The sequence below is a fragment of the Girardinichthys multiradiatus genome, chromosome 6 (assembly GCF_021462225.1).
Source record: "Girardinichthys multiradiatus isolate DD_20200921_A chromosome 6, DD_fGirMul_XY1, whole genome shotgun sequence".
Classification (NCBI taxonomy): Eukaryota; Metazoa; Chordata; class Actinopteri; order Cyprinodontiformes; family Goodeidae; genus Girardinichthys; species Girardinichthys multiradiatus.
The window spans coordinates 17,859,059-17,871,835 of NC_061799.1; the positions used below are offsets into that span (position 1 = coordinate 17,859,059).

Below are 12,777 nucleotides of genomic sequence, written 5' to 3' on the forward strand. Positions count from 1 at the left end.
ATTATTTTGGCAATTCAGGGAAACATGCATCCACCCTTTCCTCCACCACTGATCATTTATAAGTTGTTTCTCCAGCTTCCAAGTTGAAACCGTGATGGAAACATTTTGTATACTTAAACAAAATGTGAAAAAGAAACTGGGAAATTATAGGATAAAAGCGTGGGGACTGTGGAAAAAGACAACCACCCTGATTAGTGCAGAAATATGTTGAGTATTTCATATCTTCATTAAATTAAAGGGAAATTGTTACTCTCGGAATTAAATAAACTGCCTGTAGGTCCCTCTCTGGTTCGCCTGAGGAATTGCAGCTCACTAATATGTGAAACAAGTTAAAGACCTGCAGTTCATATGTCGTTTTGTAGGAAGCTTTGCCATCCTGAATAACCGTGAGCTCCTTGGCCAATATCTAAGTGCCTTAAAATGAATAATTAGTCGCCCATTTGCTTATCATAACTTGGCCTGGGCGCGGCTTATGCATCGCTCCAGCCGCGCCTTTTCCTGTCACAACGGAACGGCCGTGCGTACGGACTGCGGGTCAGCTGACAGCTACCAGAGCAGCAGGGAAAAGAAACGAAGCTTGCGTGTGAATGAGTTGGGAATACGCTTGGCACTCGAGGCTGAGCTTGGCGCAAAGCAGTGGCGGCTTTCGTGAGATAATCGGGGTAAGTTTTATAAATGCAACGTTTTTTCGGTGATAATTGACTGTGGCCTAGTTGTCAAGAAAACCCGGCCAATGTTTTAATTTGGCAATGCTAATATTAGCAACGTTAGCAGCTAATGTCAAGCTAGCAGCGGTGAGCTCTGATAACAGAAAGGAGGCAATTTGTTCAACACAAAACTGTGCAAAATACCAGTTATGTAGTTCATCCATGTGTTAACTATGCCCTACATTCTGCAATAACATTAGTAACAAATATGTTGATAACTTTAATAATTTATGACAGCCTGTCGTGTCATTCTGTCCATTCCTCTCACCGGAAGCCCGTTACAAAATCCGCTTGGCTCGGCAGACTCGACAGCTAGCCTGCTATAAGCTAGCTAAATTAGCCCGCTACCTCTCTCCTTTTTTTTTTCTCCATCACTTCAATCTCACTGAAGGTCAGGCTTCCATTAATGCTAGCACACATTACAAATGGTTTAAATAAATCATATGTCGATGGCATACTACTTAACTGCTGAAAAATAAATGAGGAGAATGAAGGAAATCGTGAACGTTAGAGAATGGCCTGAATGAGCAGACATCTTGACTTCGGCGATATAACGTCCATTAAAACCCTTTTTAGTTTTTTGATAATTATTCGGTCGAGAATTTATTGTTTTTTTTAATTTGGAAATCTAACGTTTGACGTTTCCGTCGTGTTTTTTTAAATAACGCCATGTTTTCAAAGTCGAGTCGCTTTTTTTCGAGGATGTCCTTCATCCTCTTCCCAGAAAATTCTTTTATTTTAAATTAGGACAGGTTGCTGTGACTGGACGTCCGAGTTACAGTCAAACCAATTGTGCCACAGCCACACATGCGATTAATGAAAAAAAGATGTCCTCTGGTTACGAGTCATAAATTTGATTTTAGTTTCAGTGCCATCAGATTAGGGTTCGTTTTGCAGGGAGTCGATTTAAAGCCAGCTACCTGCCTCCATCCGGTGACTGCTAATCTGCTGCTAATCTTCCTCGGAAAACCAAGGAATTTCCTGACTGCTAGTACTCTTTGATGGCAAATATTGAAGTCAAGTGTGTGTAAATTGATGTTTAAACAAAGTCGTTGATAAAGTGGTGCAGCTGCAGGATGTATTCGGCTGACAATGGGATGTTGTGTACTTGTGAGGGAGAGGAAGACCGAAAAAGCGGATATGAGGGACAAATGCTTCTCTGTCCTGTTGGCCGCTCTCACACTTGTCACTGCTTTCACTTCTCTCTCATCCCCTATTTTCCCTTAGCCAGTTTCCTTCCCTAATGTACGTCTTTTTTCAGGAGGAGTTTGGTTTCACCATGGCACGCTGGGAGTGAGAAGCAGCCACAATGATTGGAGGACTGTTCATCTACAACCACAAAGGGGAGGTCCTCATCTCCCGCGTCTACCGAGATGACATTGGGTATGTTTCACAGCAGCAAGAAAGGCTTCTAGATTTCTGGGAAATTTCAGTGACAATCTAATGTGTAGGTGGAGTTTATCCCATATCACAGGATTGTAACACTGAAGCTGTATAAACTAGTGATTGTTTTGTCCCCTGGATCAACAGAAACAAATCTAAGCCAGTACATTTAAAACAGTGCGATTCGGGATGACAAGGTTTTAACTATAAAATTAGATTTACAAGTACGCTTCCAATCCTACTCTTACTGATGTATGTGTTACTTCAAGTAAAATACAGTTATAAACAGTGGGGGGAAACGATACCGCTTGTTTTCCTTCCCTTGTCCCTTTGTCTGTAAGGCTTTGGTTCATTCATGTTTGTTGTACCACACCCTCAAATTACAAGATTATGTGTTGTTGTATTGAAAAACACATTTCAAACTGACTTGTGCCTTGAAACGTAACACATAATATCCCTCCATGGAACAATGTGACCAGCATAGAAAATTATTATTCTCCATCAGCACAAAACTCTGTAGCAGTTCATTTCCCAGTTACTATTCAAATCACCTAAACACAGCACCCTCAGTCACATCATGTTTTTTTTGTCTCAACTGCTTTCAGATTTGACACCAGTATGAAAAGCATACATTGATCATCAGTATTTTTTGTTTCATTGTTCATTTTGATAAATATTAAAGTATTTCTGTTATAGCTAGTACAACACTTTCCATCTAAGGTTGTTTCTGTGTGTGCTGCAGAAGTTTGCTTTAATTTGACATGACTGCAGATCAAGTCTTCCCTGGGCTGCTGATTAAATGGGGTAAAGCAAATAAAAAAAGAAGGTGCACAGGAGGTTTCAGTAGGAAGTAAAGAACACAGCACAAAAACAATAAGGATTTAAATTTAATACCATATGTTGAATGGAAATGCTCACCTTTCATTATACTTTAACATATTAAGCTTTAAGAATTTTCTTCATGTCCCAGGTTTTTCTTTAAAGGATTCATTTGAGATCAGTTTTGCTTCTCATCCATTGTTGTGTAATTGTAATGGTCTGAAATGTGCAATTACCTTAATTTATAGTGACAGAATAAATACGATTGTTATACCAACAAGATCTGAAATGAAGTCTTTAAACTGCATGTAAGACTGATATTTCCAAGCCTATGAAAAGTATATTTAATATCTGCTTAAAGGTTATTTTCAAAAGGTACTTTTAATCTGACAAACGAGCCTTGGAAAAAATAGTCTAATTTATTGAGTATGACTTTTATTTTATAAGTTCCTTTATGCTTTACAACACGTTTTTTAAAATCTGGACTGTTACACTGAATGTAGGGCTGACTCAATATGATTAATCGAATATTGAAATAATTGTCAACTAATTTATTAATTGAAAAATTAGCAGACTCTTAAACATGCCATTTACTGAAAGAACAACCCACTCAGATTAGTAATTAATCCAAAATTGTTCAGAAAATATAAACATTTTGCATTTAAGATGGAAAAACCTTTGTTTGTAAATATGCTCTATCCAGAACTCCTCAAGTGGCCTAACGTTAGCTTCACCTGGGTCAACTTCTGTAAAAAATCTCCTATTAAGCACCTTTTGCTATCCGATTATTAATAGATTAATCAAAAAAATTGTTGACAGATTAGCAAAATAACCGTTTGTTGCAGCCCTAACTAAATGGGCTAAATGACAAGCATGTTGTTGCGTTCACAGTAATCTATTTTGCATGATTTAACAAGTGTAGGGTAAAAGCCAGTCCTTGAATAAGAAGGTATAGTAAGGCCCAAGATGAAGGGCTAATTTCCACAATGTTTTAAGGGTGTACTCACGCAGCTCCAGAGTTGGGTGGTAGGTCTTTGTGTGGTCCCCAAAAACCTCTAATATTGGCTTGTAGTAGTTGTGTAGTTCCAAGTTGCACATGGTGCCATTCAGAAATATTGTGTAAAACTACTATTTCTTGTTCATGGCAGTTGTGAGTAGAGGTTTTTGCTTCTCCCTCCTTGTCCAACAAACAGCTGCCTGTTTGTGTCCCCTCAGATGTGGCAAGTTCTGTATATGAAAATGCTACCGAACAGAAGAAAGTATTAAATCAATACTAACTCATGTTACCTTGAGCAGAAAAAGCAAAGCTCACATTCTTCCAGTTTTGGTGTTAGGACTTGTCTGCTAGAAATAGTATTGCAGCGGTGTTTTTAATCAATAATACACCCTTTCTTATCCTGTGTATTATAACATAAACCAAAGATCAGAATAATGCTGCTAACCTCTTCCAAATGTGGCATCATGAACAACATGGCGTGTTGCTCACTCCGTCTACATGATGCACGAAAATGTCTTGTACATTTTTGTCTGTCCTCTTCTTTCACCTTTCTTTTTCTCCTTTCTATCCTCTGTTTAACCATTGTTGTTTAACCATTTTCCTCCATCTGTTCATCTTGGCCCCCCATGTAGAAATAGGTAAGAGCTCTTACAGCTTTTAAAGCATGACTCCTCCCTCTCATGGCCACCGATCAATGACCCCATGAACCCTAAACTGCATGAGCATTTATGCTTCGGTTAAATACCCGACAGTTGCTGTAAGCATGAGTCAACTCTACATACATTGGTGATATCAAGACCACCTTCTACTGAAATAAAGCTGCAAATCAACTGAGATTAAGTAATTTAGCCACAGCCAGAGTTTGGCTGTGGATATTGTTGATCAGCTGAGCCATTGCCCTAGCATGTAGTCTGAGCATGGGATGTGGTTTATTTAGTGCTTTTTTGTTTCTGCCCTGCCTTTTCTTCTCTCAGAAATCAAGAAACAGCTTAGTTACATATTTTATAAGATTACACAGTTATTGTTGGGGGGGCTAAATCCTATAGCACATTTAGTGGAGCAGTGTTTTTGCTGGAGACAAAATATGATTTCATATTTATGAGATGGTACCATCTCAGTTGGTGAAGTCTTTGGCTTTTTAGATGTATCTTTCTGCATATGTTAGCTGCAGTGCCTTGCCACAGTATTTACACTGCTTGGACATTTTCACAGTTTTATGTTGCTTCTGCACACTTTGTTGTATTTTATTAGGATTTTATGTGATGGACCAGTCCAGAGTTATCAATAACTGGGAAGTGAAAGAAAAATGAAACATGGTTAGAGAATTTTTATTTATCAACCAAAACTATGAAATGTGTTGTGAACATGTATTTATTCACCCTCACCATGCTTAATAAAATCCTGCGCAACTAACGTCTTGCGCAAGTCTCCAAATTAAATACGGTCCACCTGTGTGTAATTTAGTCTCAGTATAAATGCTGCTGTCCTGTGAAGGCCTCAGAGGCTTGGAGAACATTAGTTGACAAACAGCATCATAAGACCAAGGAACACAGGTGATGGCTCAAGGAGATTGTTGAGAAGTTTAAAACAGGGATGGGTAATAAAAGACAATCTTAGCTACTTCTCAGGTTAAATCCATCCCCTGAAAGTGGAACATCTGCCTGCCTTGGATGAGTGGCTAATAAAGTCAGCGTTGAAAGAGACCCATAACGCGTCCTGTTTGCAGTTCTCTACAAATCCTCGTAGGGGAGATGGCAAACATGTGGAAGAAGGTGTTCTGGTCAGATGAAGCCAAACTTGGACTTTTTGTTCTACATGCGAAACATGTAAATCAGAAAGGTTAAACATGGTGGTGGCAGCGTCATGCTGTGAGGGTGCTTTGCTTTAGCTGGGACAGAGAAGCTGCTAAGATTTGATGGTAGTATTGATGGGCCTAAATACTGGACCGCACTGGAAGAAAACCTGTTGGAGTCTGCGGAAGATTGGAGAGTGGGGTTAGGTCCACCTTCCCGCAGCCAGCAACATACAGCCAGTTTCAATGGACTAGTTTAGGTCCAGGCATTTTCATGTTAAAATGGCCAAGTCAAAGTTCAGACACAAATCTAATTTACAAATGTGTGGGATGTCCACAAGTGCTCTCCATCCAATCTGACTGGGCTTAAGCTCCAAGTATAGTGAAAAATGGCTTTGCAAAGTATTCACTGAGTAAATAAATATAAATAAACTGTTTACTTCATAAAGTAAACCATGATACCTTTTCCTTTTCACAATTTTGGTGCTTTGTGTTGGTCTGTCACTTCAAATTCCAATAAAATACGTTGAACTTGTAATGTGACAAAATGAGAAACATGGAGTGGGACGACTTCTGCAACGACTAATTGCACTGTAGGCACTGAATAAAGGCTGGGCTCGTTATTCACAGTAATGCTTCAAAATGAAAACGGTAACATTTACTTTAGATTATACCTTTTAAGATGTTGGCAGATTTAAAGTGTGACTAGAAGTGTGTCAGGACATTAAACTGTCACCGTCTTGTTGGCATTCTTGATGTCTTTGTGCTGATCTCTACTTTGTGAGTTGATGTTAATCATAGTGGAGTTTTCCCAAAGTAGCTTTGGCAAAGAAAGTTGTATTTTAAGTGTAGATGTAATATCTAACGGCAAATATCCTGTTCTGAAGTTGCAGAACTATTTACAAATGACCTAAAGTATGCATTAAAGCAGTTGATTTCAACCCTTAACCTAAAAGATTTTCTCACTTGTGCTTACATTGCAGGCGTAACGCCGTGGACGCGTTCCGTGTGAACGTGATTCACGCCCGACAGCAGGTTCGGTCCCCGGTGACCAACATTGCCCGCACCAGCTTCTTCCACGTCAAACGCTCCAATATTTGGTTAGCGGCCGTCACCAAGCAGAATGTCAACGCTGCCATGGTGTTTGAGTTCCTTTACAAAATGTGTGACGTAATGACGGCCTACTTTGGCAAGATCAGCGAGGAGAACATCAAGAACAACTTTGTGCTCATCTATGAGCTGCTTGATGGTAGGACATGATTGAACCTGAAAGCTTTTGTTGGGCATGTGTTTTAATTTTAGATGGTACAAAAAGTCTGTGATTATTCTAAAATCTGTCTGTGTCCCAGTCAAAGTTAACGCGTCTCAGTTCATCAGCACTCGTTTATTTCACCACAGCATGTCCTAGATTTCTCTGTTGCCACTCTAATCTTTTACTGACAGTTATCTGTTCATGTTTGTTTATTCAGAGATCCTGGACTTTGGCTACCCCCAGAACTCAGAGACTGGTGCCCTGAAGACCTTCATCACCCAGCAGGGCATTAAAGGACAAGTAAGCACATACGTGAACCCTCTTTTCAATGCCTCATCTCTGAATAAATGTATGAAGAAATCCAGCCATTTATGGCTGCCTTGTAATGATTTCTGTCTATGTGAACAAAATGGAAAATCAACTGATAGTCTACTTTTGACGTGAGGAATCAGATCTAGTGGAAAATGTTTAGTTTTATGATCTGCATATTGCCTGATCTTGTTACATTTATTTTGCTGTAGTATAATCCATGTATTGGTGGCAACAGGAAAGTACAAATGTCGTTGGACAGTATGTAGTGTTATGATACAGATTGGCAGGTAAACTAGAACTCACCTTCCTTGTCTGTTCTCTAACTTTGTGTTGATATTCCCCCCTCCCCCAACATTTCCTGGGAACTGTGGTTTTTGGATACTTCAGCATCAGGTAATAATATGTTTAGATTCCATTTGTACATTTATCTTTCCTGCCATGAATTTATCTTTTTAACACCTTCCTAATGAAACCTGTCTTTTTAAAATTCTACGTTGGGGTTTGCAACCAACAAAACGGGGAACAATGATGTCTTTCCCCTCTGTCTATCAGACAAAAGAAGAGCAGTCTCAGATCACCAGCCAGGTGACGGGACAGATCGGCTGGCGGCGTGAGGGCATCAAATATCGCCGCAACGAGCTCTTCCTGGATGTACTGGAAAGTGTCAATCTACTCATGTCACCTCAAGGTCTGTTTACTTCCTCTCCCTATAGATGGTGATGACCAATGACAATAATTGTTTTAGTGACATTTAATTATTCAGAACAGGCAGTGATCTGCTCATTTGATTTTCGTTTATTTGATGAATCATTTTAAATCCCTGATGGGTCTGTCATTAAATACAAAAATTGAATGTGTGGATCCAGCATAACTACACTGGTCTCCTAACACAATAAAACTAGTTGCCTATAAATTTAAAATACAGGTTTCGGTAAATGCTCCAAAGAGAATCTCTTAGATATTGGTTAGTTTTGCCTCTCCCCTCCAGGTCAAGTCCTGAGCGCCCACGTGTCGGGCCGAGTTGTGATGAAGAGCTACCTGAGTGGAATGCCAGAGTGCAAGTTCGGCATGAACGACAAGATCGTCATCGATAAACAGGGCAAGGGAGGAGCATCTGATGATGCAGGAAAGAGGTACATTAACCTACGGAGAGGCAGGCAGCACATTCAAAACATAACATAACTTTGCTTTATTACTGCTGGTTAGGATGTAAACTGTTTCTTACTTCTGCATTTTCATTGACTGGTTCAGTCTTTAGAAACCTTTTAAAATGGAAGTTTTGTGCTGAGATTTAAAACGCAGCTTTCAGTTTGTTCTGCTTGTGTTAACAGTGCTGTTTACAACCAGTCAGGCTTTACAGTTTTTCTTTTTTGCTTTCCTTTGCATGGATCTCTCCTGTCTTTTTCCCTTTCTTTCTTTTCTATGTGCTGTACTTCAGTGATTTAGGGGGAGGAAGGTACTGTGCTACCAATTCCTCTCCCCCAACATCCTTACACATCCCTGTTCTGTCTGAACCTTCAAGTACATTAACATTTCATGCTCTGTTGCCTGTTGCATTGTCAGCTTGAGTTCTTTTTTTCCTCTGTTTTTTGTTTTTAAGTATTTGTATAGCCAGCCTCCCTGCTTGTTGTTAAATTTTTCTTTTTGTATGCTTTCACCCAAACAGTGTCTAATTTTAGAATAGTACTAATAACCTAAATGTGTGTGGTGCTACCAGCCAGGTTCCTGTATATGCTCATGTGTTATGCCTTCAACCTCTGGATACTTAGCAACAGTGCAAGTTTCTGTCATTACTCTGCTTCTGACCTTTTTTTTTTTTAATCACATTTTTCTCAGTGGGAAGCAGTCCATAGCGATTGATGACTGCACTTTCCACCAGTGTGTGCGTCTCAGTAAGTTTGACTCTGAGCGCAGCATCAGCTTCATCCCTCCTGATGGAGAGTATGAACTCATGAGGTCAGTTCGATTTAGTTTCAGCTTTAAAGTTCTGTGTCTTCAGATCTCCTAAATACGTCACAATTTGGCAAGTCAGAAATTCAGTTAAAATAAAGCCTTTTTTACTTCCACCTTGTTGCAGATATCGCACTACTAAAGACATCATCCTTCCGTTCCGAGTGATTCCTCTGGTCAGGGAGGTGGGCCGCACTAAACTGGAAGTTAAAGTGGTCATCAAGTCTAACTTCAAACCCTCCCTGCTGGCTCAGAAGATTGAGGTGAGCTTTTGTGTTCTGCACCAAACCTGCAATATGCAACTCTGCCGTTTCAATCACAATATTGGAATGGCTTTTATTTTTCTCTCTAGCCGCCTGGCGATGAACAATCTTTAAATTTTTACCGCATATTGGGAGCAAAGGCCATATTACACTGAATGCGTGAGAATGTTAAACTGACCCTTATACTCAAACAATAAATATAGACCGGCATGTATTTTCTTGATTGTAATCCTAATAAATAGAGTTCCAAAAGGCTGCTGACATTTCTAAATTTTCCTGAAGTCTACAGCTTAAACGGTGTACTTTTTCAGCCTTCCTTTTATCTGCCGATAGTTTCGCTCTTTTTCACAGACTAAATGAATTGCAGCTCTCTCAGCAAGTTGTAGAAAGGTTTTCTCTTCAATACCCTCTTATATCCCTGTGCTTTCTCTGGTTTCATTCTAAACAGCTCACTGATAAAGAAAATGGGAAGAGTCTGCTTCCCTGAATAACAACTTCCACACAGAAGAGTGGTGTTTTCAGTATGAGGTGGTAGTGCTTAGAATGGTGCATTTGGGGAAAAAGATCCGATTTGAGTTTCCAATCAGCTGATGTGGCTTTTAGGTCTATGTTCTAATATCTAAATCAAATTTTAAAATCCATCTACTGCTCTGTGTGCCAGTTTTGTATGATCACTTCACTTATATTGTGTGCGTGTGTTTATTCCCCAGGTGCGAATCCCAACACCCCTCAACACCAGCGGTGTGCAGGTGATTTGCATGAAGGGAAAAGCCAAATACAAGGCCAGTGAGAACGCCATTGTCTGGAAGTGAGTCGCAGCAACTTGTCAACCACCTGTTTGGAGAGCCTCAACTCGTTTTTGTTTTCTCTGCGGCAGTTTAGATGGAAATATTGCATCAAATTTGTTCCTGTTATGTTTTTCAATGTATTGCATCATGTTTGTCTGTTTGCAGGATCAAACGCATGGCTGGAATGAAGGAATCTCAGATCAGTGCTGAGATTGAGCTGCTGCCCACTAACGACAAGAAGAAATGGGCCAGGCCTCCCATCTCTATGAACTTTGAGGTAATGATGGTATTTTTCATACCCTCAGTCCCGTCCAACAGCTAATCTTATGAGGTGCCATGTTCCAAATTTGTTTGTTTTTTTGGGGGGGGAAATTATTTAATTTTTTTTCCAATGTGGACTCGATTTGCTCAACACATTCTCATGAGTAAATGCAAAGGCGATCATAAAAAGTATACCGTAGCCGACCAGAAAGATGAACTGCATTAAATGTTTCCAGTATTTTAAGCTGACCCCCAGCTGTTCAGTTTCCTGTCCACTAAAGCAGCCTGTGTGGTCTACAGGTCCCAGCTCGTTCAAACTTCACTCTTCTTGTGCCTGCAGGTTCCTTTTGCTCCATCTGGCCTGAAGGTGCGCTACTTGAAGGTGTTTGAGTCAAAGCTCAACTACAGTGACCACGATGTTATTAAATGGGTGCGGTACATCGGCCGCTCTGGCATCTATGAAACCCGCTGCTGAATTTCCACCCTACCAGGCAGCAAACTGACCACTTCCCCTCCCGTCTAACCTGTTAAGAATGTTTTCTTCTTCCCTCTTCTCCCTACATTGTCTTTGTTCTTCCCTCAGTCATCACTTCTCCTCTATTATCCCTTCTTAACTAGGTGTCGGAGATTGAATTTACATCAGTTTAAAAAAAAAATTTAAAAAAAGTAAATAAGGTGTAATGCACAGATATATGCAAAATGTGAACCATTGTATCGTATATATCTAGTAGTGATGAGTACAGTTGTAAGCCATCTGGTGTCTGAAAGAAAAAGACAAGTGAAGCTGGGGTCTCAGGGGGAGATGTCTTAAGGTTTGAATGAGTGGTCAGATTGTTCAGTGTTATTGTTCTATCCACATCTCTATCGTTAAAAGTCCTTAACGTAAGTTCTCCCTGATAAGGCACTTTGTCGCTGCCTTTAAGATGAGTCCAGATAGTTTCTATTTACAACATGTATGCCAGTACAGTTTACCCTCTGAATAAATTAACTGATTTTTGTTTCTGGATAGTAGCCATGTAGACCCTGTGTATCTCTTCCCTGAGAGGGTAAAATCATTCCCAGCTTTCTGTTTTGGTATTAGATACAGAAATTACATTGATTTTTATACTGTTGCATGTTATGTTATGTCGGGTCATTTGAGGTTAGACCATCATCCTCATTAGCATATTGTGACTCATTCCCCCAAATATTTTATAAGCACTAAGATGATCATTGTCACACTATTTTTGATTCAGAGATAAGTCCGCAGGGTTTGCAACAGGGTGAGGCCTCCCCCTGGTGTTTGCTTCGACTGTCTGCTTCTGCTTGTTTGTAGCCCTGGTGACCGTTCTGTCCAATAAAATCTATGTAACCAAACTTTCTCTTTCGCTAATATTGTTTTGCTTATTCTACTGGAGCAACTCTTCAATCAGACTGTATTATGGAGAGAAATTTTGTCAACATTTGCTTGTTGATTTAAAAACAAAACAAAAAGTTTAATGGTCCAGCTCAGTAAATTAGTATATCATGGAAAAGTTACCACTTTATTATGATACAGTTCAAAAGTGAAACTTCTGTGTAGTAATGTCACCCTACATTTCAACCATTTAATTTTTTTATGTTGACTTGTCTTGCAGCCAATGAAAATCCAGAAATTTAATCTATTGAAAAGTATGACCTTGTACTACACAGTATATATACATACGTAGTCATGGTTACTTTTGCATGAAGTACTGCATCACAGTGGGATGGCATGAAGATGATCAGCCTGTGCTTTTGCTGAGGTGTTAAGGAAGCTCAGGTTGCTTTAATAGCTGCCTTCAGTTCATCTCCATTGTTGGGTCTGGTGCTTCCTTTCCTCTAGACAATACTCAGATTCTGTACGCTGTTCAGGTCAGACCAGTTTTCTGCCCAATCAAGCACACTGATATGGAAATTAAAGCAGGTAGTGGATGTCTGGGCAGGTGAAACATCCTGCTGGAAAATAAAACGAGCATCTCCATACGGCTTGTTAGCAGAGCGAAGCATTAAGTGCTGTAAAGTGTCCTGGTAGTCGGCTGCCTTGTGGACTTCAAAAAACCCAGTGGACCAACACCAGTAGATGACATAAAACTCCAAATCACTGACTGTGGAAACTCAACTCTGGACTTCAAGCAGCCTGGATTCTGTACCTCTCCACTCTTTCTCCAGACTCTGGGAGTTTTATTTCCAAATTAAATGCAAATTTTTAATGTCCTGATAAGTCTGTCGGCTTTTGCAGTACTAAGTCTCAGT

General features: G+C 39.9%; 1 protein-coding gene across 3 annotated transcripts; it reads left to right on the top strand.

Annotated features, from left to right (window-relative positions):
* Positions 1–403: 403 nt before the first annotated feature.
* LOC124869621 (AP-2 complex subunit mu-A) lies at positions 404–11,880 on the top strand. 3 transcript variants are annotated; one of them, XM_047367578.1, is made up of 13 exons: positions 413–662; positions 1,969–2,090; positions 6,682–6,947; positions 7,168–7,250; positions 7,650–7,655; positions 7,815–7,950; positions 8,251–8,395; positions 8,701–8,718; positions 9,099–9,218; positions 9,340–9,475; positions 10,186–10,283; positions 10,429–10,540; positions 10,865–11,880. In XM_047367578.1, exons 2-13 carry the CDS (start codon positions 2,017–2,019, stop codon positions 10,997–10,999), a joined length of 1,329 nt encoding a protein of 442 aa, XP_047223534.1. In that variant the 5' UTR covers positions 413–662; positions 1,969–2,016; the 3' UTR covers positions 11,000–11,880. The 3 variants fall into 3 exon arrangements, with proteins under 3 accessions (XP_047223535.1, XP_047223534.1, XP_047223536.1); XM_047367579.1 differs by lacking the exon at positions 7,650–7,655 and having other exon boundaries at positions 404–662; positions 7,809–7,950; XM_047367580.1 differs by lacking the exon at positions 8,701–8,718 and having other exon boundaries at positions 418–662.
* The last annotated feature ends 897 nt before the right edge of the window (positions 11,881–12,777 follow it).